This window comes from Lithobates pipiens, unplaced genomic scaffold (assembly GCF_037356315.1).
Source record: "Lithobates pipiens isolate NorthernLeopardFrog02 unplaced genomic scaffold, aLitPip1_a1.2 Scaffold_27, whole genome shotgun sequence".
NCBI classification, from domain to species: Eukaryota; Metazoa; Chordata; class Amphibia; order Anura; family Ranidae; genus Lithobates; species Lithobates pipiens.
Window position 1 is genome coordinate 175298692 of NW_027507788.1, and position 24252 is coordinate 175322943.

General features: G+C 42.5%; 1 protein-coding gene across 1 annotated transcript in view; it reads right to left on the reverse strand.

Moving 5' to 3' along the window:
• UTP3 (UTP3 small subunit processome component) overlaps window positions 1-23928 on the reverse strand; it is a 36941-nt gene extending 13013 nt beyond the window's left edge. Inside the window, exons 1-11 of the mRNA XM_077457923.1 lie at window positions 23845-23928; window positions 18138-18222; window positions 17986-18042; window positions 15341-15397; window positions 14361-14472; window positions 9376-9450; window positions 7039-7163; window positions 5109-5255; window positions 2587-2658; window positions 1939-1979; window positions 1759-1855 (exon numbers count right to left, since the gene is read on the reverse strand). Coding sequence (XP_077314049.1) covers window positions 1759-1855; window positions 1939-1979; window positions 2587-2658; window positions 5109-5255; window positions 7039-7163; window positions 9376-9450; window positions 14361-14472; window positions 15341-15397; window positions 17986-18042; window positions 18138-18222; window positions 23845-23861 — 885 coding nt within the window. The 5' untranslated portion in view covers window positions 23862-23928. The remainder of the gene's footprint in view (window positions 1-1758; window positions 1856-1938; window positions 1980-2586; window positions 2659-5108; window positions 5256-7038; window positions 7164-9375; window positions 9451-14360; window positions 14473-15340; window positions 15398-17985; window positions 18043-18137; window positions 18223-23844) is intronic.
• Window positions 23929-24252: the final 324 nt, after the last annotated feature.

The following is a 24252-nucleotide window of genomic DNA, read 5'->3' on the forward strand; positions in this document are numbered from 1 at the left end:
GAAACCAAAGACGGGCAAGGGCTTCTGCCATAACCTTTGTAAAGACTCGCAGAGCAGATGAAGGGCCAAAAGGAAGGGCCTTGAATTGCAGATGTAGCACCTCCTTCCCCATACTGACTGCCAACCTCAGGAATTTGAGACTAAGGGGGGCTATAGGAATATGTAGGTAAACATCTCTCAAGTCGATCGATGCCATAAAGCATTACTTGGTCAGCAGATTCCTGACCGTGAAGATCAAGTCCATATGAAACCTCTTGTACAGGACTGACTTGTTCAAATCGTTTCAAGTTGAGAATCAAATGGAAACTTCCTGGTGGATTCTTTTTTTTATTTTTATTTAAATCAGGAATATGTGAGATTAGAATCCCTGATAACGTTCCTCTGTAGATACACGAGTCACAACCCTTTGATGCATCAGATCCTTTAACAAGTTCTTCATAGCTAGGGCCTTTGTTGTATTCCCTTGGTAGGTTTGTTACAAAGTATCTTTCTGGAGGAAAAGCCAAAAACTCTATGCATCCTCAGAATATAATGAATTTTCTGTCATGCTGGCCCAATGAAGAAAGAAATGCTGAAGCCTTCCTCCCACTGGCAGTGAAGAGTCATTGTGTTTTGCTGGTTGATGCAGGAGGATGGAAAAGGACATTTCCCTTGCCTTTTCCCTTCTGCGATGACCAATTTCTTCTCTTCTCCTGGGGTTTGGTACTTTCCAGTTCCGGACTCCAATAGCGCCACTGCACCAGACCGGAACCGGCATATATGCACCAGCTCCATTCCTTCTCCCCCTGCGCTTCAGCAAAAATTATGCTGCAAGCCTGCTCCGTGGATGCCGGCCCTGACTGCCAGTCCCAAGATGGCAGCGTTTCAGAGAAGTTGGCGGATTTTGGAAATAAATACGATGTCCACAGCCACCTCGGTGCTACTGAGGAGTTGCGCCCGCAGCAGTACCGGCTCCTTAAGAGGGAGAAGGAGCCCATCCAGCAGAACTCTGTGGAATGGAACGAATGAGCTCTCTAAGGCAAGAAAGAATAAAAAAAATAAAAAAAGTGGGAGCAGGAAGTCTGGACTTTCAGGACAGCACCCAAGAGCTCCTGACTCCCCACTAGGTGTTCCCTCCCGGAGGAAACACAAAAACTGGCAACATGTGGGAAGGAGCGTGTCCTGTTGGCAAGTGGGAGGAGCCACTCTCAGGAGCTGTCTTGAAAGACGTTTAGGGTAACATGTATAAAACACTTATTTTCAGGCTGCTTCGGTCTGGTCATGTGATCTCTCCTGCGTTAGACAGTAGTGGCTGAAGGGGAGAGGAGAGAACGCTCGACAATGGCTAGTTATGCCTGGGAATGTCACCCATAAGCTCCTATGGCCCATCCATTGTCACCGCTCCCTCCTCTCCCCTGCAGTTGCCTCTGGCTGACAGAAGCGGATCACGTGGCCAGACCAGAGTGGCATGAAAATAGGCAAGTACATACACCCTTCTTTCTTTCTTTTAGTCAGCATAGGTGTTTGGGGCATTTTTATGATTAGTTAGGTATAGTTTGGAATTCCACTTTAAAAACAAAAATGTGACATATGCATAAAAATTAAAAATAAAAAAAGGGAAGAAGTTTAAACATTCTCTTTGAAGAATGGCATAAGAGTAAAAGGAGCATTGGAATAAAATTGGTGCCATGGGAAAAAGGGGCATTACTGGTTATTCCTGAACTAAAATGAACAATATATTAAAAGTAGTAACGAGGATATGATACGTGGTGCACTCACATTTCTATATGTGACCAGTCTTTCTATCACGGGATGCCCGGTGATTGGCAGTCTCTTGGCTTTCAAAAACAGGTAATAGCTGATATTTGTGCAATAGCTAGAAAAGAGAATAAGACATTCATTACAAGTTGTGCACAGAGAGGTATAAATCACTAAACAGAAGCCCATTATAGTACTTACTTCATATACAACTGGAATTTAGTCTTCAGGTAGGCACTACCCTGAAAAACACAATTACGTCTCTCATTTTCTTCCACAATGCAACAAACAAATAAAAAGAAAATGCCGTGTACAGATTGAGTGTTACTGTTCCCCCTCTTTCAATGAAAATCTCTCAGTTTGATTAGACTTCTTAAAGAAAATGATAGGGGCTTTTTTTTTTTTAAACTTATAACAATATAGTTTTTAGATGTTTGGATTTAGAGCAATACCATTTATTGGCCAACTAGATTGAAGCAAGCTTGTCTCCTTTTTAGGGAATATGAACTGACAGTAGGAAACATACCCAGTGCCATTCATGTGTGACGTTGATAACGTCTTCATCTCTGTTATTTCATGTATAAAATGCATGTTTAACAAAGCAGATAAAACCCAATTTAGAAAAAAAATATGCAATGTTAAAATTGACCTGAACCTGAAAATTAAAAAAAAATAAAAAATAAACACAAACACACATTAATTTGACTTGGGTATTACTACATTTCTAAAATGTATCTGCCAGTTGTGGTAAACTTAGAAATACACAAGCCACAGAAACTGCATCAAATTGTAAAAGCTATTATTTATTTTCCAGAATCTCTGCCTCCCTTTAATTTAAACACCACATACCTTTCCATCAGGGATGGTCCCATCTTTCACCATCTGCAACAATGGTTCCAATTCATTTTTCACCTCTTCTAACTAAAATAAATAAGTAAAAAAAGAAGAAGAATTGGAGCCATAACACACCAAAGGCTGCAAACAACAAAATGCCACCCTATGTAATAAGCTACAATAATGATGATTAATGAAAACTGGAACAAATGAACATGGAGGGAAAAACTCACAGACGCAATCTTGTTTAAAAAGACATTGCCCGAGTGTGATGGTTGTGTATACTTTTTATAATCTTCTCATCAAAATATAGGAACCTTTGTTCTCACTTAATGTAAACTGCCAAATGTCAGTGTAAAGATTAAAAAATAAATAAATAAAAACTTGGCTCCGCCCCTGCACCAATAGATTTGATTGACAGCAGCGGAAGCCAATGGCTGTGCTGTTTTTAACCACTTTCAGACCGGACCATTTTGCTGGCTTAAGACCAGACCCCTTTCTGTGATTTGGCACTGCGTCCCTTTAACTGACAATTGTGCGGTCGTGCGACGTGGCTCCCAAACAAAATTGACATTTTTTTTCCCCCCACAAATAGAGCTTTCTTTTGGTGGTATTGGATTACCTCTGCAGTTTTTATTTTTTTGTGCTATAAACAAAAAAAAAAAAAAAAAAAAAAAAAAAAACGAAGAAGAATTGCGACAATTTTGAAAAAAAAATAATAATATAACTTTTTTCCCCCTCAGTTTAGGCCGATACGTATTCTTCTACATATTTTTGGTAAAATAAATAAAATCGCAATAAGCGATTTTATTAGTAATGGTGGCGATCGGTGATTTTTATTGTGACTGCAACATTATGGTGGACACCTCGGACATTTTTGGGACCATTGTCATTTATACAGAAATCAGTGCTATACAAATGCACCGATTCCTGTGTAAATGACACTTGCAGTGAAGGGGTTAACCAGGGGGTGGCAGTGTAGGGGTTAAGCGTGTCCTAGGGGCGTTACTAACTGTGGGGGGTGTGGCTGTGTGTTAGCGAACACTGATCTCTGCTCCAATCACAGGGAGCAGAGATCAAAGTCACTTGTTGCTAGGCAGAACAGGGAGATGCGGAAGTAAACAGCCTCCCCGTGATACGATTGAGGGTATCCCCTCGGCGATTAAGTCCGCAGAACCCGCGACTAGACTCACAGGGGTCCCGACTGGTGCGCACATGATGGCATGGCGGCATTCTTATAGGGACGTACCTGTACGCCCATATGCCATTCTGCCAACGTACATCGTCATGCGCCGGTGGGGAAGTCGTTAATCTATCCAATCAGGACCCGAGACACCGGCTGGAGCTGGTGTGCTTGTTCCAGTCGCTGGAAAGACCAGGCTCAGGAAAGCAAATGGGGGCTTCTGGGGAACTACTGCATCACAGGAGGTTTTTCACCTTAATGCAGGGGTAGGCAACCTTCAGCTGTGGTGAAACTACAAGTCCCATAAGACATTACAAGACCCTAACAATCACAGGCATGACTTCTTGAGGCAGAGGCATGATGGGATTTGTAGTTTTACCACAGCTGGAGGGCAGAGGTTGCCTACCCCGGCCTTAATGCATAGAATGCATTAAGGTGAAAATACCTTGAGGTTTTACAACCCCTTTAAAAGCAGAAATGCCTGCTCTGTATACCAATAGGCTGTAGAAGAGGGCCTATTCAATGGACAGGCAACCTTGGCCCTCCAGCTGTGCTGAAACTACAAATCCCATATTCTCCTGGCAGTCATGCTTGTGGCCGTCTTGCAAAGCCTCTTGGGAGTTGCAGTTCAACAGCTGAAGTGCCAAGGTTGCCTACCCTTGGCCTATTTGGTTAAAGGGGTTCTGTAATTCAATAGGCCGGGGGTAAGATCCAACCTGGACAGAGCTCAAGATGTGCTTTGGTGTGGTGATGGGTTAAAAAAATAAAATAAAAAAAAGGCAGCATGCCAGCAAAGTATAGTTTATATTAAAAAAAAAAAAAAAAAAAAATTGTTTATAGAATATGCAAAAAAAAAAAAATGTATAATTTATATTATATATATATATATATATATATATATATATATATATATATATATATATATATATATATTAAAATAGTATAGTATGTGCATATCAATCATTTCTCAAAAGGTAGCTAGAATGTCACTGACCTTCCTGCTATAGCTGGTCTCCCAGCTGGGTGAAAACTGCATCTTGTACACCTGGCTCCCAAAGGTATGCGTCCTCATCTGACCCATTTCTAGGGTATAGTGTGAATGTGGTGATATTTAGCAGAAGCCCGAAGTGCAAACAGGAGGCATGGCAGTAGTACAGAGGCTCTGTCGTCAGCCTCCTAATGCTTTACAGCCTTATAAGAAAATCAGCAGATTTCCATATAAAAATGTTGGGAACAATTAAGTCAGACTACCAGTCTTCATGAGGCAGACGAATATGACCCCTTTGAGCATTGACTGTGATAGAGAGAAATTCAGTTTTTGCTTCTACACTTAAGCATGATATCAGCACTTCACCTTAAGCTTCAGATCCTGAGTAAGTTCCAGCAGCTCCGGAGATTCCTTCTTCAGCAATTTGCGTTTCTCCTTATCAGACATTTTCTCCAAATCCTTTACAATCTTTTCCTCGGACAGCTTCTCATCACTTGGTTTTTCACTAAATTCCTGCGAGAGATAGAGATAGAGAGATCAGAACATTTTAAAACGATACTTGGAAGGTCCATTTATATATGCTTTTCCATAGCAAATACACTTTCAGCCATGGTTCATACATTTTTCTCTGAATTTTGCCTGATAACATTTATACACAGACCACTTCATATCAGTGTTCACCTAACGTTCTCTTTAGACAAAAAAATAAAAATAAAAATAAAAAAAGTACCTGTCAAACCAACTGCATTGCGATTTGTTGTTGCAGATCTACAGTAGCCAAAAAAAATAAAATATCTTCTGCATCTAGCATGTCTGAAGTGTTGGATGCCTGATCCAGCCGCTAGTCCCTACATCACTGGAGGACATAGTGACAGACCATGCAGATGAGACCAGGCACCTGATACTCCTAGTGTGTCAGGAGCAGCAGACTGTTTTCGAGCTGTAGCTCTTCAACAAAGTGAAGATTAGTGGTATGGCAAGTATTGAGTCATCTTTATAGGGTGAAAGAAAAATAGAGGGAGTCTTGCATTAAGGGGTCTAGTCTCTGCCATTCCTCTAGGGATACAAAATACTGCTTTCATAATCATTTAACCCCCTTCAAGCTGACCATACTCAAATATGTTGCCCCACTGGACTGGGCTCTTTTCTGCACATCTCCCTTTGTGCTGGGAGCAGTGACTGGGGTCTCACCAAGAGCCCCGTTTTAACGATCGGGACATGATACATAAGATTCCGGGTCACCTGATCACTGTGATAGCCTCTGATTGGCTATCACAGTATTCAGTCACTCTGAAGCCCGCCCCCGTGTTTTCTGTCTCTGTGAATAGACGAGAGATACATTGAAAAAATAAAAATTATAATTATATATATATATATATATATCCTAGATCAAGATTGATTTGAACTAGGTCAGTGCTAAGGTTAGTGTTTGGGTCAGGCTTTTTATTTTTTTACCATTTTGGGACAGTTTTCCTTTTATTGTAAAAAAAAAAAAAAAAAATTATATATATATATATATATATATATATATATATAAGCTCTTTTCCTTTTCTTATTTGTGTTCAAAAGCAAAGCTGTTGTACAGTCAGTAAAAATTTGTACATATACTTGAGCATGATAAATTCAATTGTACACATAACTGGGCCAGTTTTCCTTGGATAACCAAAAAAAAAAAAAAAAAAAAAAAAAAAAAAAAGATATCCATTAACATTTACCCCCAAATGAAAGCCCAATTAGTCCTGAAAAAAAAAAAACACAAGGTATAATCCACCTGGATGCACAAAGTAGTTGTGATGATATGTACGGTGTTGCTACCAGAATATATATATGTAATTTTTTTTCCCCCATACACATCAAAATACAAATTCAACAAGCAGGTTGATAAAGCACAGCGAGTGTGAAACGCATTAACCTCACCCTCCCCTGCTTGTATCATCTGTGTGTTTTACAGATTTATTGAATAAAGGATTTCTTGTATCTGACTACTGGGAGTGCAGCCATCCAGACTCTCTCTCTCTTGAGTACTGCAACTACAATTGGACGAGCACCCCAAACCAGAGTTCATGTCGCACCTTTGGGCAGTGTATGCATTTGTGAACCTGCATAGGGAACTGTGCAGGCAAACACTGTGCTTTTGGCTTCAGAGCATTTGAATGGTCTTCTATTACTCCAGTTATACCCTTGTGCATGATCTACTTTGCAGGGAATCCATACCCAAGCTTGGCATTCAGCCTTCTTGAGCCCTGGATACAGAGATCTTTTTCTATACATTAAAACTGAAGTATAATCCATTTACCTGTAAGAAATCCAGGCCATAATCTTCCTCACTGAGGGTCTTTGCCAACCGTTGCTGGACATTTTGTGCTTCCTCCTCTTCTTCTTCAGCCTCCACCTCTAGTTCCTCTTTGCTTTTTTTCTTTTCTTTATACATTAAACAATATTTGACAATATTACCTTTAAAATACTTTCTAGTACTGATAAAAATTCATAGACAGACACTCAGCTGTTGCTATTTTAAAGCTGGATAAGCACTGATCGATGGCAGGGACTGGGCGAATTATGATCAGCGTGTGGCAGTCTCTACCGAACAGACAGACATCGATCAACTTTTATCAAAAGGGACATATTGGAAAACTTTTATGGATCAGTGGCTGCACCAAGGTCTGGTAGAAAGGGGAGAACTTGGATGAACTGCCTCAAATAACCTATTGTGATAAATGTTTTATTACTTGCTTGTTAATAAGGGGACAGATCTATCCAGTAAGCCTTTTACCCATCTGGGAAATATTGCACACAGAGGAGGAAGCACTGTCAGATTGTTTAGTTAAAGTGGAGCTACATGGAATTTGAGCATCAATAACTCAAATGAATTCATTTTTATTATTCAGAGCAAACTCCCCCATCCATCCTTGTTGCCATGCTTTATTTTGCTGAGAAATCACTTTGATAAACACCCGCTGGCATTTCTAGCCATGGCCATCTTGAGTAAAAGGTAGATTCATGTAGCATTTACTTCTTGGAATCAATCTGCCCTTAGCTCAGGCAGGAGGGTGTGCTTAGCTGAGAAAACCCCTCCTGAAGACCCAGGCACGTATGAAAAATAGTCAATGTTGATTGAAAGAGTGAAATTCTACTTTAACCACTTCCCGCCGGGTCAATAGCAGATTGACGTCCAGGAAGTGGTTTTGTTATCCTGACTGGGCGTCATAGGACATCCTTCAGGATAACAGCCGTGGGGCCCGCATCGCAGCAATCGGTGGAGCAGTGTGTCAGTCTGACTCATTACCACGCGATTAGCCTTGTCAAATCACGGCTGATCACAAAGTCAACAATAAAAGCCGTCAATCGGCTTTTCCTCACTCGCGTCTGACCGGGGGGGGGGGGGGGGGCTTGGGGGTCTGCGCTGATTATTTGCCCACACTAGACCACCAGGAGAGCCGCCAGGACCACCAGGGAAGGGGGCAACATGTGGATGGCCAGGTATGTACCCCCATGGCCATCCACATGTACAAATTATGCCTAATCTGTGCACCATTATATAATATGATGCCCAGCAATGCCACCCATAAGTGCCACCCTTTCAGTGCCCATCATCGGTGCCTGACAGTGCAGCCATATCAGTGCCCATCATTGAAGAAGAAAACGTACTTATTTACAAAAAAATTTGACAGAAACAAAGAAAAACATGTTTTTTTCCCCCAAAATTTTCAGTCTTTTTTTTATTTGTTGCGCAAAAAATATAAACCGCAGAGGTGATCAAATACCACCAAAAGAAAGCTCCATTTGTGGGAACAAAATGATAAAAAAAATTGTTTGGGTACAGTGTTTTATGACTGTGCAATTTTTCATTTAAATTGCAACAGCGCGGAAAGCTGAAAATTGGCTTGGGCAGGAAGGTGTCTAATTGCCCGGTATTGAAGTGGTTAATATAAGGGTCGATTTACTAAAAAACTGGTACACTCAGAATCTGGTGCGGCTGTGCATGGTAACCAATCATCTTCCAACTTCAGCTTGTTCAATTAAGCTTTGCCAATAAAACCTAGAAGCTGATTTATATGCAGAGCTGCACCAGATTTTGCACTTTCCAATTTTAGTAAATCAACTCACAGATTGTATAAATTTATTACATGGACAATTGATCACTGATATCTATCCTGGATTCACTATTATTTTTTGATGTATGTTTTGCACCTAGCAGTGCGAATGGTTTATAATTTGTGTCACAAATGTGATATACAGCAAGCCGTATTATGGCCACAGTGATAAAAGACCATCTGTGGTCACCAAGTGGTTTCTTCACACTGGATGGGCTTACTATTTAATGGAACATAAAACACCCCAGAAATAGATTAAAGGATGTTCCACAATCAGCAGATTTTTTTTTTTTTTTTTTTAAATAAAGGAAGAGTATATATATATATATATATATATATATATATATATATATATATATATATATATATATATATATATATATATATATATATATATATATATATATATAATCTTTGCTATTATATGGAGGACCAAAATCCATTAGAGCAGTGACAAGTAAAACATATACAGAAGATATTTGGCTTTGTGCCTACACAAGTGCTTCAGCAACTCCTAACACTAACAGAAGCATACGTACTTTTGTTGTACTCCTTGTAGTCCGTGTCATAGTACAGCTTCTTCTTCTGCCCCCAGGCCAAAGCATCTGGCAGACCTGAAAACCACAGGATACATTACATTGTAAGATAAAATATTAAGCTGTGTGTTGGGGTGAACTTTTCCTACATTTTGCCTTGGGGGAAGACAGGATGACATATCATAATCAAGAAGTACAGAGAGAAAATAAATAAATATCAATGGACTTCAAAAATCACTACATACAATTATTATTATTATTTAGGATTTATATAGCGCCAACAGTTTGCGCAGTGCTTTACAATATGAGGGCAGACAGTACACTTACAATACAAATCAATACAGGAGGGATCAGAGGGCCCTGCTCGTTAGAGCTTACAATCTAGAAGGGAGGGTCAAGTTGAAACAAAAAGGTATTAACTGTGGGGGGATGAGCTGATGGAGAAAATGAAAATACAGTTAGGTGTGGGTGGGGTAGGCTTCTCTGAAGAGAAGTGTTTTCAGGGATCGTCTAAAAGCTAATAAAGTAGGAGATAAGCGGACAGATTGGGGTAAGGCATTCCATAGGATTGGAGAGGCTTTGGAAAAGTCCTGGAGGCGAGTATGGGAGGAGGTGATGAGGGAGCTAGAGAGCAGGAGGTCTTGAGAGGAACGAAGAGGACGAGTGGGTTGGTATTTAGAGACTAAGCTAGTGATGTAGCTGGGGGCAGAGTTGTGGATGGCTTTGTATGTAGTTGTTAGTATTTTGAATTTAATTCTTTGGCTGAGCGGAAGCCAGTGGAGGGATTGACAGAGAGGAGTAGCAGACACAGAGCGATTGGTAAGGTGGATGAGTCTGGCAGCGGCATTCATAATGGATTGAAGAGGTGATAGACTATGTAGAGGTAAGCCAATGAGAAGGGAGTTGCAGTAGTCGAGGCGGGAGATGACCAGCGAGTGAATTAAGAGCTTTGTTGTGTCATTGGTTAGAAAGGGGCGTATTTTGGAGATGTTGCGGAGGTTGAGGCGGCAGGATTTGGACAGTGATTGGATGTGTTGCTTGAAGGAGAGTTCAGAGTCCAGGACTACACCTAGAACCTTGGCGTGAGGGGATGGGCTTATGGTTGTGCCATCAATTTTGACAGTGAGATCAGGGGAAGGGGCATATGGGGGAGGAAAAATTATAAGTTCGGTTTTGGATAGATTGATTTTGAGGAAGTGGTGTGACATCCAGACTGATATATCTGATAGTAAATTAGTGATACGTGAGGAGACGGAGGGAGTGAGCTGAGGGGTAGAGAAATAGATTACAATGATGAAATACTGCTGAAACTAGAAGGCTCAAAAATGTGACGGGTTCATTTTCCAGCGCACACAATAAAATTAACAGAAATAGTCTAAATAGTTGCTATGTGCAACAAAAATAGAGCCCAGTGTTTTTCCCAAGTGCTTTTGCGTTAAAAAAATTATTGAAAAGCTCAAGAAAAATGGTATCCATTAAAATCAACGAATGCTTTCACAATGGGGCAGTGCACTGGCATGCATGGAACATGTGTGGAGAGCTAAAAATGGTTGTGCTTGGCCCCTTAGTTCCAGTGAAGGGAATGCAAAAGGCATCAGCATACCAAGAAACTTTGGGCAATTTCATGCTCCCAACTTTGTGGGAACCGTTTGGGGATGGCCCCTTCCTGTTCCAACATGACTGCGCACCAGTCCATAAAGACATGGATGAGCGAGTTTGGTGTGGACTGGCCTGCTCAAGCCACACCCCCTGTCCTCAAGCGCCTGACATGCCCTGCTGCGATATCCCCCAGCCTCGGAACTACGGACGTGACCGGATGGGCCGGGGACTGATCAATAACTGCTGCCCAGCTGGAACCGAAGGAACACCCAGTATAGCTAACAGAACCATACAACCTATGCCTGTATACCACTGCTCAAATGTGAGTTTTATTTTTAAAGCAAACTTAAGCCTTTTAAGCTAACATATTACGCTTTTTTTTTTTTTTTTTTAAATAACAAACAAGTTATACTTACCTCCACTGTGCAGCTCGTTTTGCACAGAGTGGCCCCAAACCTGCTCTTCTGGGGTCCCTCGGTGGGTGGCTGTCTCGGCTTCCTCCCGCAGGTACTTCACGTTCATGCGAGCTCCCTCGCATGGTGAGAAGCGCCTGCGGGCGCACTCCCGTGATACAGCGAGCGGCTATAGCCGCCGGCTATATCACACGGCCCCGCCCCCCGGCGCTTCGCGTCAGTGGATGTGATTGACAGCAGCGCGAGCCAATGGCTGCGCTGCTTTCCATCCATCCACTCCAGCCACAATCAGCGGCCAGGCTGAATGGTGAAAAGGACGACAGGGGCGAGCACGGGATTTTCAAGGGGTGAGGTAAGTAAAACGGGGGGGGGGGGGGGGCTGGGGGCGCAGGCACTGTCAGATGTTTTTTTCACCTTAATGCATAGAATGCATTAAGATGAAAAAAACATTTACCTTTACAACCCCTTTAACCTGATAGAACACCTTTGGGATGAATTACAGCAGAGACTGTAAACCAGCCCTTCTCATCCAACATCAGTGCCTGACCTCACAAATCCACTTCTGGAAGAATGTCTATGGGAATGTTTGACCACTCCTAAAACCTTGTGAACAACCTTCCCAGAAGAGTTGAAGCTGTTAGAGGTGAAAAGGGTGGGCCAACTCAATACTGAACCCTGACGACTAAGACGCCATTAAAGTTCCTGTACTCCAATACTTTTGAAAATATAGTGTATGATGTCTACTAAGGGGAGGATCAGCCAATATGAGCATGAGAGAGGAGAGAGAGAAGGTCAGATGACTACTAAGGCTTTTGGCCATGCTGCAGGCAAAGGAGGGAGCCTGTAGCAGCAGTTTCTCTGGGAGAGACCAGCATCTGATACTCGTTTTAGTCTATAGAAAAGTGTGCTAACAGGACTTAGACAGCCTTAAAGGCTTAGTTCACCTTTCTGAACAGAACAGGTTTCTGTCACATCCAGATTTAGGGTGTAAGTTTAAACATGGTCACATTCCCCAACCCCCCACTTGAATCAGGGAGTGCATCTCCTTGCAGTGTCCCTTTTTTTTTTTAATGTATTATGTGCAGCCATAAGTGGCTCTGCCTGCACAGCCATATTATCTATTCACAGGGATCTGTGAAGGGAAATACTACAAGTTGCATCCTACCACCACAGCAGAGGCCTGGTTCACACCAATGCATTTTTAGTGCTTTTGTATTTTGTAGATTTGTAATACAGAATGTTTCCATATGAAACCATGTTGTATGGACTGTAGTGCAAATCTCCAAAATGCATTAAAAGTGCATAGGTGTGAACCAGGCCTGTGACTGCAGCAGCACAAGTGCAGCGGCATCAACATACTCGTTCACAGAAAGTCAATATGAACCTGGCGTTGGGATGTAAACAATGCAGGAGCCTGTGCATTGTAATTGCGATGCACCGATTACGATTGCAATGCTTCATAGGATTTTATCAAAACATGTTATTAAAGTACTTTTTTTTTTTTTTTTTTATCATAAATTTGGGTGCACTACATTTTTTCCAAAAGTGAGTTATGCTGGTAATACTGAATTTAAACACTCCCTTCAGTCTTGCAGTTGTACAGGCTCCTCTCCTGTATTGAAATTGCTTACTCAGATTACATTGCACACAGTGTGAAAAAATAAAAGCTACAGCAACTTAGAAAGAGTGGCCTTATTTCCTGGCTGGAGGGCATCCAGCATCATCTCACTTTTTTCATTCCCAGCTACGGGGGCCTCAGCATCACATGTGGCCATTACCTAGAATGGTCTGCATGCCAATGTAGTCTGCCTATGAATGCCCACTCCTCCAGACTGACACCCGCCCATCAAGGCATTTTAGCATTTGCATAATTGCTTGCAAAAGCCTGCACACTGCTTGAATCAGGAGACTTGGGGCTCTTGAGAGGAGTGGGCAGGGTGCAGGGATACTTTCAGGAAGCGATGTACAGCACCCTGCTGCCCCCCCCCCCCCCCCCCCAGCTATCATCTGCCTGCATTGCATGCTGCCGCCAAGTCGAAATTATGAAAAGTGATAACAGAAGAGCTTTATTCCAGAAAATTAATTTGCATGGTGAAGAGGTAGGAAGGAAAACACAATCGATTTGCTCCAAGACACTTTTCACATTCACATGCTGGAAACTAACTGACCTGACCATTCGGATAATAAAATATTTCTATTTTTCTTAAGACTTTAATTTCTTTATTATTGAACTACGATTGTATATTGTTAGGCTGTGGTGTAAAGGACATTACTGAATGCATCTTCTGCATATACCATACTTTTATTACAGTATTAAATAGAGCTTCATGGAAACATCAATACTAATAATATATGAATCAAAGAAATAGTCCAAAGATGCAAGCAGAGTTACAACGATCTTGCAAACAAACATCTTCAACAAATTACATTTTAAAAACCTGGAAGAAACAACAGCGAGTGCCATCTTTTTTTTCTTTTTCTTGGAGAACCTCAATAAGTGGGATATCCTGAGGGTGAATTCCTGTGGAGGGCTTCAGCCGAGATTGTTGCTGACCCTTTGCCTTGGGAATTCACATATGGTGGCAGTTGTCATCTTCATACCCCTCCTGGTTTGATAAAGGCCCTTGCTGGGTATAAGTCGCAAGTGTCTTTGACCTCCCATTTATAGGAGGTCCATATAAGCTGGTAAGCAAACACTTTATGTGGGGGAGGTCACGCTTCCATTTGGGTGTTGGTGTCAATATCACTGGAAGGCCTCCTCATCATAACTTGGACTATATATCTTTTCATTATTTTTCACTATTAGCACTGGTGATTTAGCAATATCTAATGATTGCCCAATAAGGATGGTAATTTTTTTTTTTTTTAGCCTTTGGACTATTTCTTTGATTCATTTATTATAAATTTGTATTGATGTTTCAGTGAAGCTCTATTTATTATTGAGAAAAAAAATTAAATTTGTATAGTTGGACCAACCATCATTTGCACGATCTTCTAGGTCACTTCCCATCGAAATACGATCATCTTCATCCTCATCATCATCATCATCTTCTTCTTCTTCGGGAATATCAAGGGGCATAACCTCATCCTAAAGCAAAATTAGTTGAAAAACTGAGATTGTGGAAGTGCACATCAAATGGCAACACAACTTAATACAATATAGCTCTAAAGTGCACCAGTCACCTACATTTTGAGGGCTAACCAATTATTAATGAAAAATCACCCTATTCATTTTCTACATATGGTGCTTAGCAAATCCTTAGAACAAAAAAAAAAAAAAAAAAAAAGGAAGAAGAAGAAGAAGAAGAAGAAGAAGAAGAAGAAGAAGAAGAAGAAGAAGAAGAAGAAAGAAGAGAAGGAAGAAGGAAGAAGAAGACAGGCTTCACAAATGTTAGCCAGTGAAACATTTCTAGACCGAAAGACAATTTGCAGAGCAGCACAGACACGGAGCTGACAGGCGGGAGGAGCACAGAGGAGATAGAGCAGGGCATGATAGAGGCACGTAAACTGACTACAGTGGCAGGGCTCAGCAGCCATGATACACTGTGGTCAGTTTACAGGGGGAAGGGTATAGCCAGGCAGGATCAGCCAGGTATTGCAGGTGATAGAGGGGGCCAAATGACAAAGCACAAGCACTGTGGTGTATAACATGCTTTAAAGGGAACAGGATTTCTTTTTTTTCAGGTTAACAAACACTAACACTTTTGTATGTATCCTTCTGTATAGCACTGTAGGAGATAATTACACTACATATATTTATACATAGGGAAACATTAGCAATAACCGCATAAATCTATGACATACCAGGATATGAAATTTGTACAAAATTCAAAGTAGACAGATTTATATGATAGCTCTAGCATGAGCACCATCCATGAAAAAGCTTAATGAGTCTCCATAGTTTTGCTTTGTTAGAGGTTCTTCTTTAACGCTTCAACATCCTTTTGCACACTTACCTCGCTGTCGTACTGTTCTACATCGCTGTCAAATTTGACTCCTTTTTCCATCAGACTCTGAAAGCACAGTAAAAAAAGTTTGGATTCAATGAATGCACAGCAAATGTTTATTATGCCTTTTTTTTTTGTTATAAACAGCCTACATGGAAATAAGAAAAGACGTTTGAAAAGGTTCTACAAACAAATACAAAAGATGATACAAATCCCATGGACCAAAAGTGTCTGGTCACTGAGCAGCTTGCAAGATCACTGGATCTGGTATCTGATATGATACAGCAATCCATGCATAGAGATGAATTTGACAATGTTCCCTTGCGTGGTATTATACATGGAGCCTTGTATTCTCCTCAATAAACAGTAACATTTCCTATATTTATAGGACTTTTCAGGTTACTGCCCAGACTTAATTTAACTCCCTTTGATTGTGTGTGTGGGGGGGGGGGGGGTTCTACACAGTAATATACAGACAGTCTGAGCCCAGAAAACCTTATATTATAAAACTTTAGAAAGGTTTTGCCTGCCTCAACGAGTCAATGAATTGGCTTTTCTGTGACCGAAGGCAAGAAGGTTATAGACGTGCTCAAAATGTTATTTTAAGGTATTGTACTCCATGTGGTTATGCTATTCACTGCATAGCTTCCAGGTTATTTACACAGTTTTTTTTTTTACTTAAAAGAGAAGTATGGGAATTTTTTTCCCCATAATCATACTTACCTAGGTTGATCCCCTGCCGCCTCTGCACTGAGAACAGAGCCAACGAACATCTCAGATAGCTCGGTTCTCTCAGCGCCCGAGCAGAGAGCCGCTGCCTGTCTGTCAGCAGCTTTCCTCCTCTGTGCCGCCCCCCTTACGCTCATTGGGGCTGTGAAGGGGTGAGGAGCGGCTGTCTCAGCAGCTCGCTAAGAGTCTGAGACGGCCATCAGTCCCGGCACCTGGCGGATCCAGACTTCCAGAGTCGGGATGACGCGGTGCCTGGACTGATCTGTGTGACATCAGCAGAGAGCGGTCTTCAGACCTCTCTCTCTGCTGAAAACAGGTCACAGGAGTGCAAAATGAATTAGGAGAAGCCCAGCCAAACAAGCTCAGGCTTGACTTCTTTAATTTTTATTATGTCACCAGTCAAACTGGAAGACTGAAAACACCTAGTGGTGGAAAAGACTTGTTGCCACTGTTGACTTCTGTGACAGACCCAGCCAGGACAAGGTTTTTTTTGGAGGGGACTGCAGGGTGGCCTCCGATTATGGGCCCTGGCTTTTAAGGGAACACTTCTCTTTGGGAGGTGTATGCCTGGGGAACCCTTGGAGTGGTCTCGTTTCTGATTCAAGTTCACGTCTCCCCAAAACACACAGACTCTGGGAATTTTAGGCCTGGGATCCATGTTTAGGGCCTAGATGCCACATTACCAACAATGACTGCTTTACACTGTGAGACTCAACACATATTTATATAATCAGCAAGCCACCTGGTGCTGGTGGTCTCCTGCTATAGTCTGTTTATTAAGGGGTTATGTGTTTTTTCTGTTAAATATGTCTCACCCATTGGTAATTGTGCTAATTAAGTCACCTATTGTTTCGGTCTGTCTGATAGTATTCTGTGTCCCCACCTAGGCTGGTTTAAAGCGGGAGTCCACCGGGACTCCGCGTTTTTTTTTTTTTTTTTTAAAAGCCAGCAGCTACAAATACTGCAGCTGCTGACTTTTAAATAGTGACACTTACCTGTCCAGCGCGCCCGCGATGTCGGCACCCGAAGCCGATCGCTCGCTCGGCTGCCGGGTCCCGCCGCCATCTTGGGTATGGGAATCAGGAAATGGAGCCTTTCGGCTTCATTTCCCGGTTCCCTACTGCGCATGCGCGAGCCGCGCGGCGCAATCCGGACGGTCCCCGCTGCCTCTGGGAGCTGTGTGTTTCCCAGCAGGCAGCGGGGCACTTGCTGAAGGGGGCGGGGCATTGCGGAACGGGGGCGTAACCTACGCTCGTTCCGCAGACAGCTAGCCCGGAAGTGGGTGCAGTTACCTGGATTATCCAGGTAACTGCACCCCCCTCCCCCCTGAAAGGTGCCGATTGTGGCGCCGGAGGGGGGGAGGGATCAGATGAGCGGAGGTCCATTTTAGGGTGGACCTCCGCTTTAAGTGACTAGTTAATCAGCTCAAGTTAATTATATCACTAGCTATTAGTTGCTAGAGGTATATGTTGGTTGTTCCTTAATTATGCCAATTACATTTCTGTTTGCAGTTGCTTTTACTTAGGATAATGTGATCAGCCTCAACTGATTGTGTACTATATAAATTCTGTGCGAGTTTTCAATAAACAGTTCCAGTTCTCATACAAGCTACTGCCGGCCAGTCTTGTAAGGTCTGCTCTAATATCTGGTTCCTATGTCCAGACTAGAGGAAGCTGCATACTGACAGAAACACCAAAGCTGGGTGCTGGACGGTTCCATCACAACCTCCTATACCGTACCTCTGAGCTCAATGTTTGGGTCACTTCCTGCAGGGAGAACTCGATTTTGGGAGTGAAGGTTCACTCCAATATACCAAAGCTATAGGGTCAGCATGACATCCAGCCAATTAGCATTTGTAGAGTGACATCAACCTTAAGACAGATTGCTTTTAGATTACAGAACCTCATTACCACATACAGACTTACCTTAAACTTCCCCTCGTGGTAATCATCAATTTCATCATTATAATACTTTGAGGTGAGCTGCAATAGGACAAATAAGAATAATTTTAATAATTTTCACCAGAACAGGAACCCACATTACAGACAAGCACAAAAGACTAACTGGCAGGTTTTACCTCCTTTGTGGAAGGGATATTTGCATTGGACAAGGATTCGTCATACACAAGTTCATCTTCTTTGGCTTTTTTGGGCCTCTGATTCCTGCAAGATGATGAAACATTCTCTTTAAAAACCAATACATTTATCAGATATTCACAGAGAACGCAACATTGGCTGCATTCTAGGATTATATTACAGCGATAACAGAGCAGATGATCTGATGAAGCTGGTTCTTCCACAGCCAAAGATCTACACTACAGACAAGTGCCCTCATTGCCCAGGACTGAGGGAATGTGCATAGTTGTGCACATTTTACTTCCTCTCACTAGAATAAAAACAAAAAGGCATGATCATTGGGAAAGATGCTTCAGTGTGTTATTTTGAGCGGAGAAAGCTGTGTTCTGAGCTCTGGATTTCGTAATCCCAGATTAGGGCCTGGAGTTTGAAGGTTCGAAAGCGTCTTGGGTGGAAAGGAACATGCATCCTGGGTTTATACTCATGTAGTGCGGGACACTGCATGTAATTCGCACAGGAATTGCAGCACATACCTGTGCAAATTACATGCGGCATCTCGGGGGTGCGATTTGAGCCATGGATTTGTTTGGCTAAAAATTGCACCAAACTGGTTCAGGACCCTTTTCTGTCAGCAACAGAATTGGATCACATGGGTGTTTACACCCATGTGATCCGATTCTGCAAATCGTGCTGCATTTTGAAAACTGATCGCGGGGTGTCGTTAACTTACCATACACTCTGCAATCGGTTCACATGGACAGGTTGCAATTCTGATGTGGTGCAGAATCCAGAGCGAATTCACATCTAGTGTAAACTGAGGCAGAATCCTGTCTCCAAATTTTCGAGACACCTGCAGCCTGTTTGAGTATGCAGGGTCATTATAACCCAGTTCTGAGAATAGCTCGGGGCTCCAGCCAGAAGGAAGATGGCCTCCAATTTTGGGGATATGCAGTATCGCTGTGTGCTGACCACAGAGCTTCACCTTAGGAGACAGGTGTGAGCCAGTATTGATGTGTTCATTGAATAGCCGATGGTCTGAGGGACCAGTTCTGAGAGCAGCGGTGCTGCTGAAGTGTAACCAGGTGGGCATGCATTTCCTTTCAATGACGTTTTCATGCGAGAAGCCGATTTCCCCAGCATGGGCAATTTTTTTTTGTTAAAGTGGAGTTCCACCCACAAAAACTAAAATACTTTACTGTGCATGAAATCAAATTGAAAAAAAAATAAATTGGATAACATTTTTTTTTTAACTTACCTTTTACTTGTTGCTATGTGGTCCCTCGAAATCTGCCTCTTCCAGTGCCTGGGCTCATGTCGTCGAGGGCTGGGTTGCCATAACAATGGGGTGGTCACTTCCGACGACGCCCGTTGTTATGGTAACCTGTATACTTCACAGCGCCGCTATGGCGCATTACTGCTCACGCGCGAGATCGTGGATAGAATGGGCGGGGCATGCTGGTCGATCAGCAGCACAGTATACCGGAAGAGAATGCCTGTGGGCTTCACATGCCCACAGGCAAAATGAGAACCGTCATTAGAAAAATTTACAAGTTTATTTTTTGGGATAAAACGGACATCCAAAAGCAAGAAAAACGGAACAAGTGAGTTCTATATATTTCAATATCATAATCTTTGTCATTTTACAAAAAAAAAAAAATGAACAAAAAACGTTGTAGACAGTGAAACCCCACTTTAAAAATAACAAGACTTTATTATCACTTTAAATTCGAACTGGCATGCCTCACTAAAATGCATCTACCACTCTGAGTCTAATCACTCCATTTCACTGTATATTATACACACACAAAAATGAAGGTGGTTATAGAGCGTAATGTTATTGCTCATTAGGTTCAAATACTGTAACCTAATGAGCAATAAAAACAATCTCTGTGCTGCAATTGGCTTCACTTTTGTGGATTAGCACCTTGAATTGGGGGTGTTAATTTTTTGCCTGAAGCGGTGTGTGCACCCTTGTCCTGTTTCATAGAGATATATATATATTACACACGCACGCACACACACACACACACACTAACAACAAAACCATCAGCCATACCTGCTCTCAGGTATGGCTGATGGATCGCACCATACAGAGGGCCCTTGACTAGTCAGTGCAGCTTCCACATTTCTTTGCAAACGCTGTGCAACTAAATCTTCTGTTTATTTACACAAACTGAGTACATTTTAATTTTATGTATTTTTTTTTCTGAGACACTGGCAAGTATACTGAAACATTTTTAGAATTCTAGGGGCCCCACTTTTCTGCCCCAAGACCAACTTCTTTTTTTTTTTTCCTAAAACGGATGGTGATCACTGTCATGTAACAATTACAGTGGATATAAAAAGTCTACACACCCTGTTAAAATGTCAGGTTTCTGTGACAAAGAAAACCCCCAAAAAAACGACAACGATAAGTCATTTCAGAACTTTGTTCACCTTAAGGCTAAACTAGTGCAACTTGTCATGCGACTTGGGAATGCAAAGTCACATGACAAGTTGTACCCCGAGATTTCCAATGAGTACCATTCATATCTGTGCGGCTTCAAGTCGCAGCGACTTCAAAAGTAGTCCCTGTACTACTTTGGTCCAACTTTAGGACCTTAAACCTGCAGAATACACAGGCATTGCGTCAAGTCGCATCAAAAGTTGTGGAAAAAAAAAAAGGCTTAATGTGACCTATAAACTGTACAACTCAAATTGAACAACAAACCGAAATCTTTTAGGTGGAGGGAAGTAAAAATAAAAAATATATTTGGCTGCATAAGTGTGCACATCTATAAACTAATACTTTGTTGAAGCACCTTTTTATTTTATTACAGCACTCTTTTAGTCATTTTTGGGTATGAGTCTATCAGCATGGCACATCTTGACTTGGAAATATTTGCCCACTCTTCTTTGCAAAAACACTCCAAATCTATCAGATTGCGAGGGCATCTCTCTCCTGTGCACAGCCCTCTTCAGATCACCCCACAGATTTTCAATCAGATTCAGGTCTGGGCTCTGGCTGGGACATTCTAAAACTTAAATTTTCTTTCAGTGAAGCCATTCCTTTGTTGAGCTGGATGTTTGCTTTGGGTCGTGGTCATGCTGAAAGATGAAGTTCCTCTTCCAGCAGAAGCCTGAAGGCTTTGTGTCAATATTGACTGGTATTTGGAACGGTTCATAATTCCCTCTACCTTGACTAAGGCCCTGTTCCAGCTGAATAAAAACAGGCACAAAGCATAATGCTGCCACCACCATGCTTCACAGTAGGTATGGTGTTCTTTTGGCCATGTGCAGTGTTACACCAAACAGTTCAACCTTGGTTTCATAACATAACCAAAAATACACTTTTTCTTCACTTTAGCATGCAAACAAATGATTGCTTTATCCCCAAAGTGCTTTACTTTTCTTGTTGTCCTAAAAAGCCAGTATACAAAATACAATGACCGATTGGTTGGTTGAATGGTTTAGTGTAGCAGAACTAAAGGCAAAAAAACGTTTCCTTTCGTTTTGGATAGAGCATTAGGGTGTGCATCCCAACACACACGTATAGGTGTAACCAAACATTTTAAAATGTATTAAAACATGAACAGTGTCAGTAGGTCAGAGACTGGTGTCAGTTGGGCAGTGTCAATACTTTATTATTTTTTACAATTCTTTTAGGAGCCCCACTGGGAGCTTTGGTGAAATATCAGGGGGTCTAAATGGAAAGGGGCTGAGGACAGAGATTCCCCAGGCCCTTTCCCTGCACTGGACAGCAGATGAATGGCAAATGCTCTGTGCTGAGCGACTTCCCGTTCATTCACAAACTGAAGCCTAGTAAACAGTTTACTATGCATTAGTTGTGAATGAACATAGTGAGTCATCTGTACCAATCACTCACTGTGCTTACTCAAAAAAGCTCCCAGGAAATGACACAGACCTGGGCAGCAGGAGGAATCTACGATGCACGGGGGACGATTAGGGTGTGCCCAGGTACACCCCCTGCACACGCCTACGGTGGAGAGGGATTAGAACACCTAGGAGTTATTATTGCTGTCTGTGTCCCTGTTTCGTCAGATTGGGCGACCCATCAGATTTTGTAACGGAAGGGACGTTCCGTCGCCGCCATCTTGGTAGACCCTGCACTCATCCACAGTAAGGATACAGTGAGCAGGCGGCAAGCAGACATCTTGTTACACCCACTGGAGTCTTGCATTTCACACTTAATTTTTAACAGTAAGCTGAGCTTATATAGTGACAGACAGTATTTTGAAACCCATCAGACCGTTTTGATGTTCATTTTTCAAAGCAACAGTGTTCTGTCATGTGCACTGAAGCAATGGCACGTACGTGCCGTTTGCTTCAGTTAGTATGCCATTACTGCTGCATGTGTGGGAGTGATGTCATTGCGGCTCCAGCCAATCACAGCGCTGGAGCCACGACACCCAGAAGCAACTCCGGGGAGAAATGTTCCCGGCCGTTACTGTGTACAGGCACCGCAGCGGGCGCATAGATCTCAGGTGAGTATTACATAAGGAGCTAGTAGGCTATGCATACTAGCTTATTATGTCTTTGTCTTGACGGCCTCTCCCCCCCCATGTTGGTTTACAACCACTTTAAAGAAGGTTTCCATCCAAAAGTGGAACTTCCGCTTTAAGCACTCCTCCTCCCCTGACATGCCAAATATTTTTTGGGGGAGAGGAGTGTGTACCCTCTTTTTGGTGTTACTTCCTGTCCCACGCCACCTAGGCAACTCCCCCTCTCGCCCTAGGCGGCCCCTGTCTGCCAGCGATCTTCTGGGACACAACACAGGTCCCAGAAGATTGGCTGGCCAATAGCAGAGCACAGCACGACCTGAGCACGTGTGCCCAGCTATAAGCTGTCACGGCTGGGTGCCCACAGTTGCTATGATGGCGGAGAGGAGTGAGGCTCCGGGCGGCCGCATCATTAGGCCATGGGACAGGTAAGTGTCGGTTTATTAAGAGTTAGAAGCTATGCTTTTTGTAGCTGAATGAATGAATGAAATACTTATATAGCGCACAATGCGAACTGAATCGCCTTTAGGCGCTGACTTTAAAAAAAAAAAAAAAAAACGGGTGGAACTCTGTTTTAAAATGTGTGAAATGCAAGACTCCAGTGGGTGTAACAAGATGTCCGCTTGCCGCCTTCTCACTGTATCCTTATTGTGGAGGAGGGTGGGGTGCAGCAAGATGGCGACGATGGGATGTCACAAATTCTAACAGGTCGTCAAATCTGACCAAACATCCTCATTAGGAAGAGTCACCTTCTCGACTTGTCCTGTTTACCACGATCAGCGAGACTGAAAGCAAATACCGAAACGCGGAGTGGACATCTGAACAGGAATAGATAGGAAATCTTCCCATTGGGAACACTAGTTCTGGTAACAATCAGACATTCCTTTAATTTGGAGGGGTTTCCTCTCACTTCCTGTTTTGGCTATGAGACCGGAAGCAAAGGGGAATCTCTACAATGGGACACAGATGAAAGGGGAGGGAAGACACCCTACAGGGGTTATAACCCTCCATCACACTATCCAAAACAAAACGAGTTTTGCCTTTAGTTCTACTTTAGATAGTAGGTAGAGATGTATGCAGCAGACATAAACCAAGGAGGACTTGGGGAGAGAGTGGGGTGCAGAGAGATATACTCCCAGAAGAAGAGGAGAAGACCCTCTAAGTGGAGACCGGGACCACCCCCATCCACACAGCCAACAGCCCCACTCACCTGCGAGCTTTCCCCATCCTCCCCTCTTCTCCAGTCTCCGTCCCCACGTGTCTACCACTTCCTGTCCCCCACCTTATACAGTCCCTCCAGAAACACGACCCCGGCCTTTTCGTTCCTATTAAAAACAACAGACATCTCTTCATTAGTAAACAATGTCTGTGTGCTCTGACTCAGTAATGGCTTTGTCTGGTCCTCTTTGGCTGTAAGGCCATTCTGAGACTTGTAGTTCCACCCACATCTTCCTTGAAGTTACCTTTAACCCATTTCACTAAATATAATGGAAATATGCAAGATCTAGCCAGGAATGATGATCCATGTGTCTCTATACTAAAGATACTTTATATAATTTTACAGATATTGATTTCAAATGACTTTCTCCAGTTCTGAGCAAGCATAGACATAAGTAAT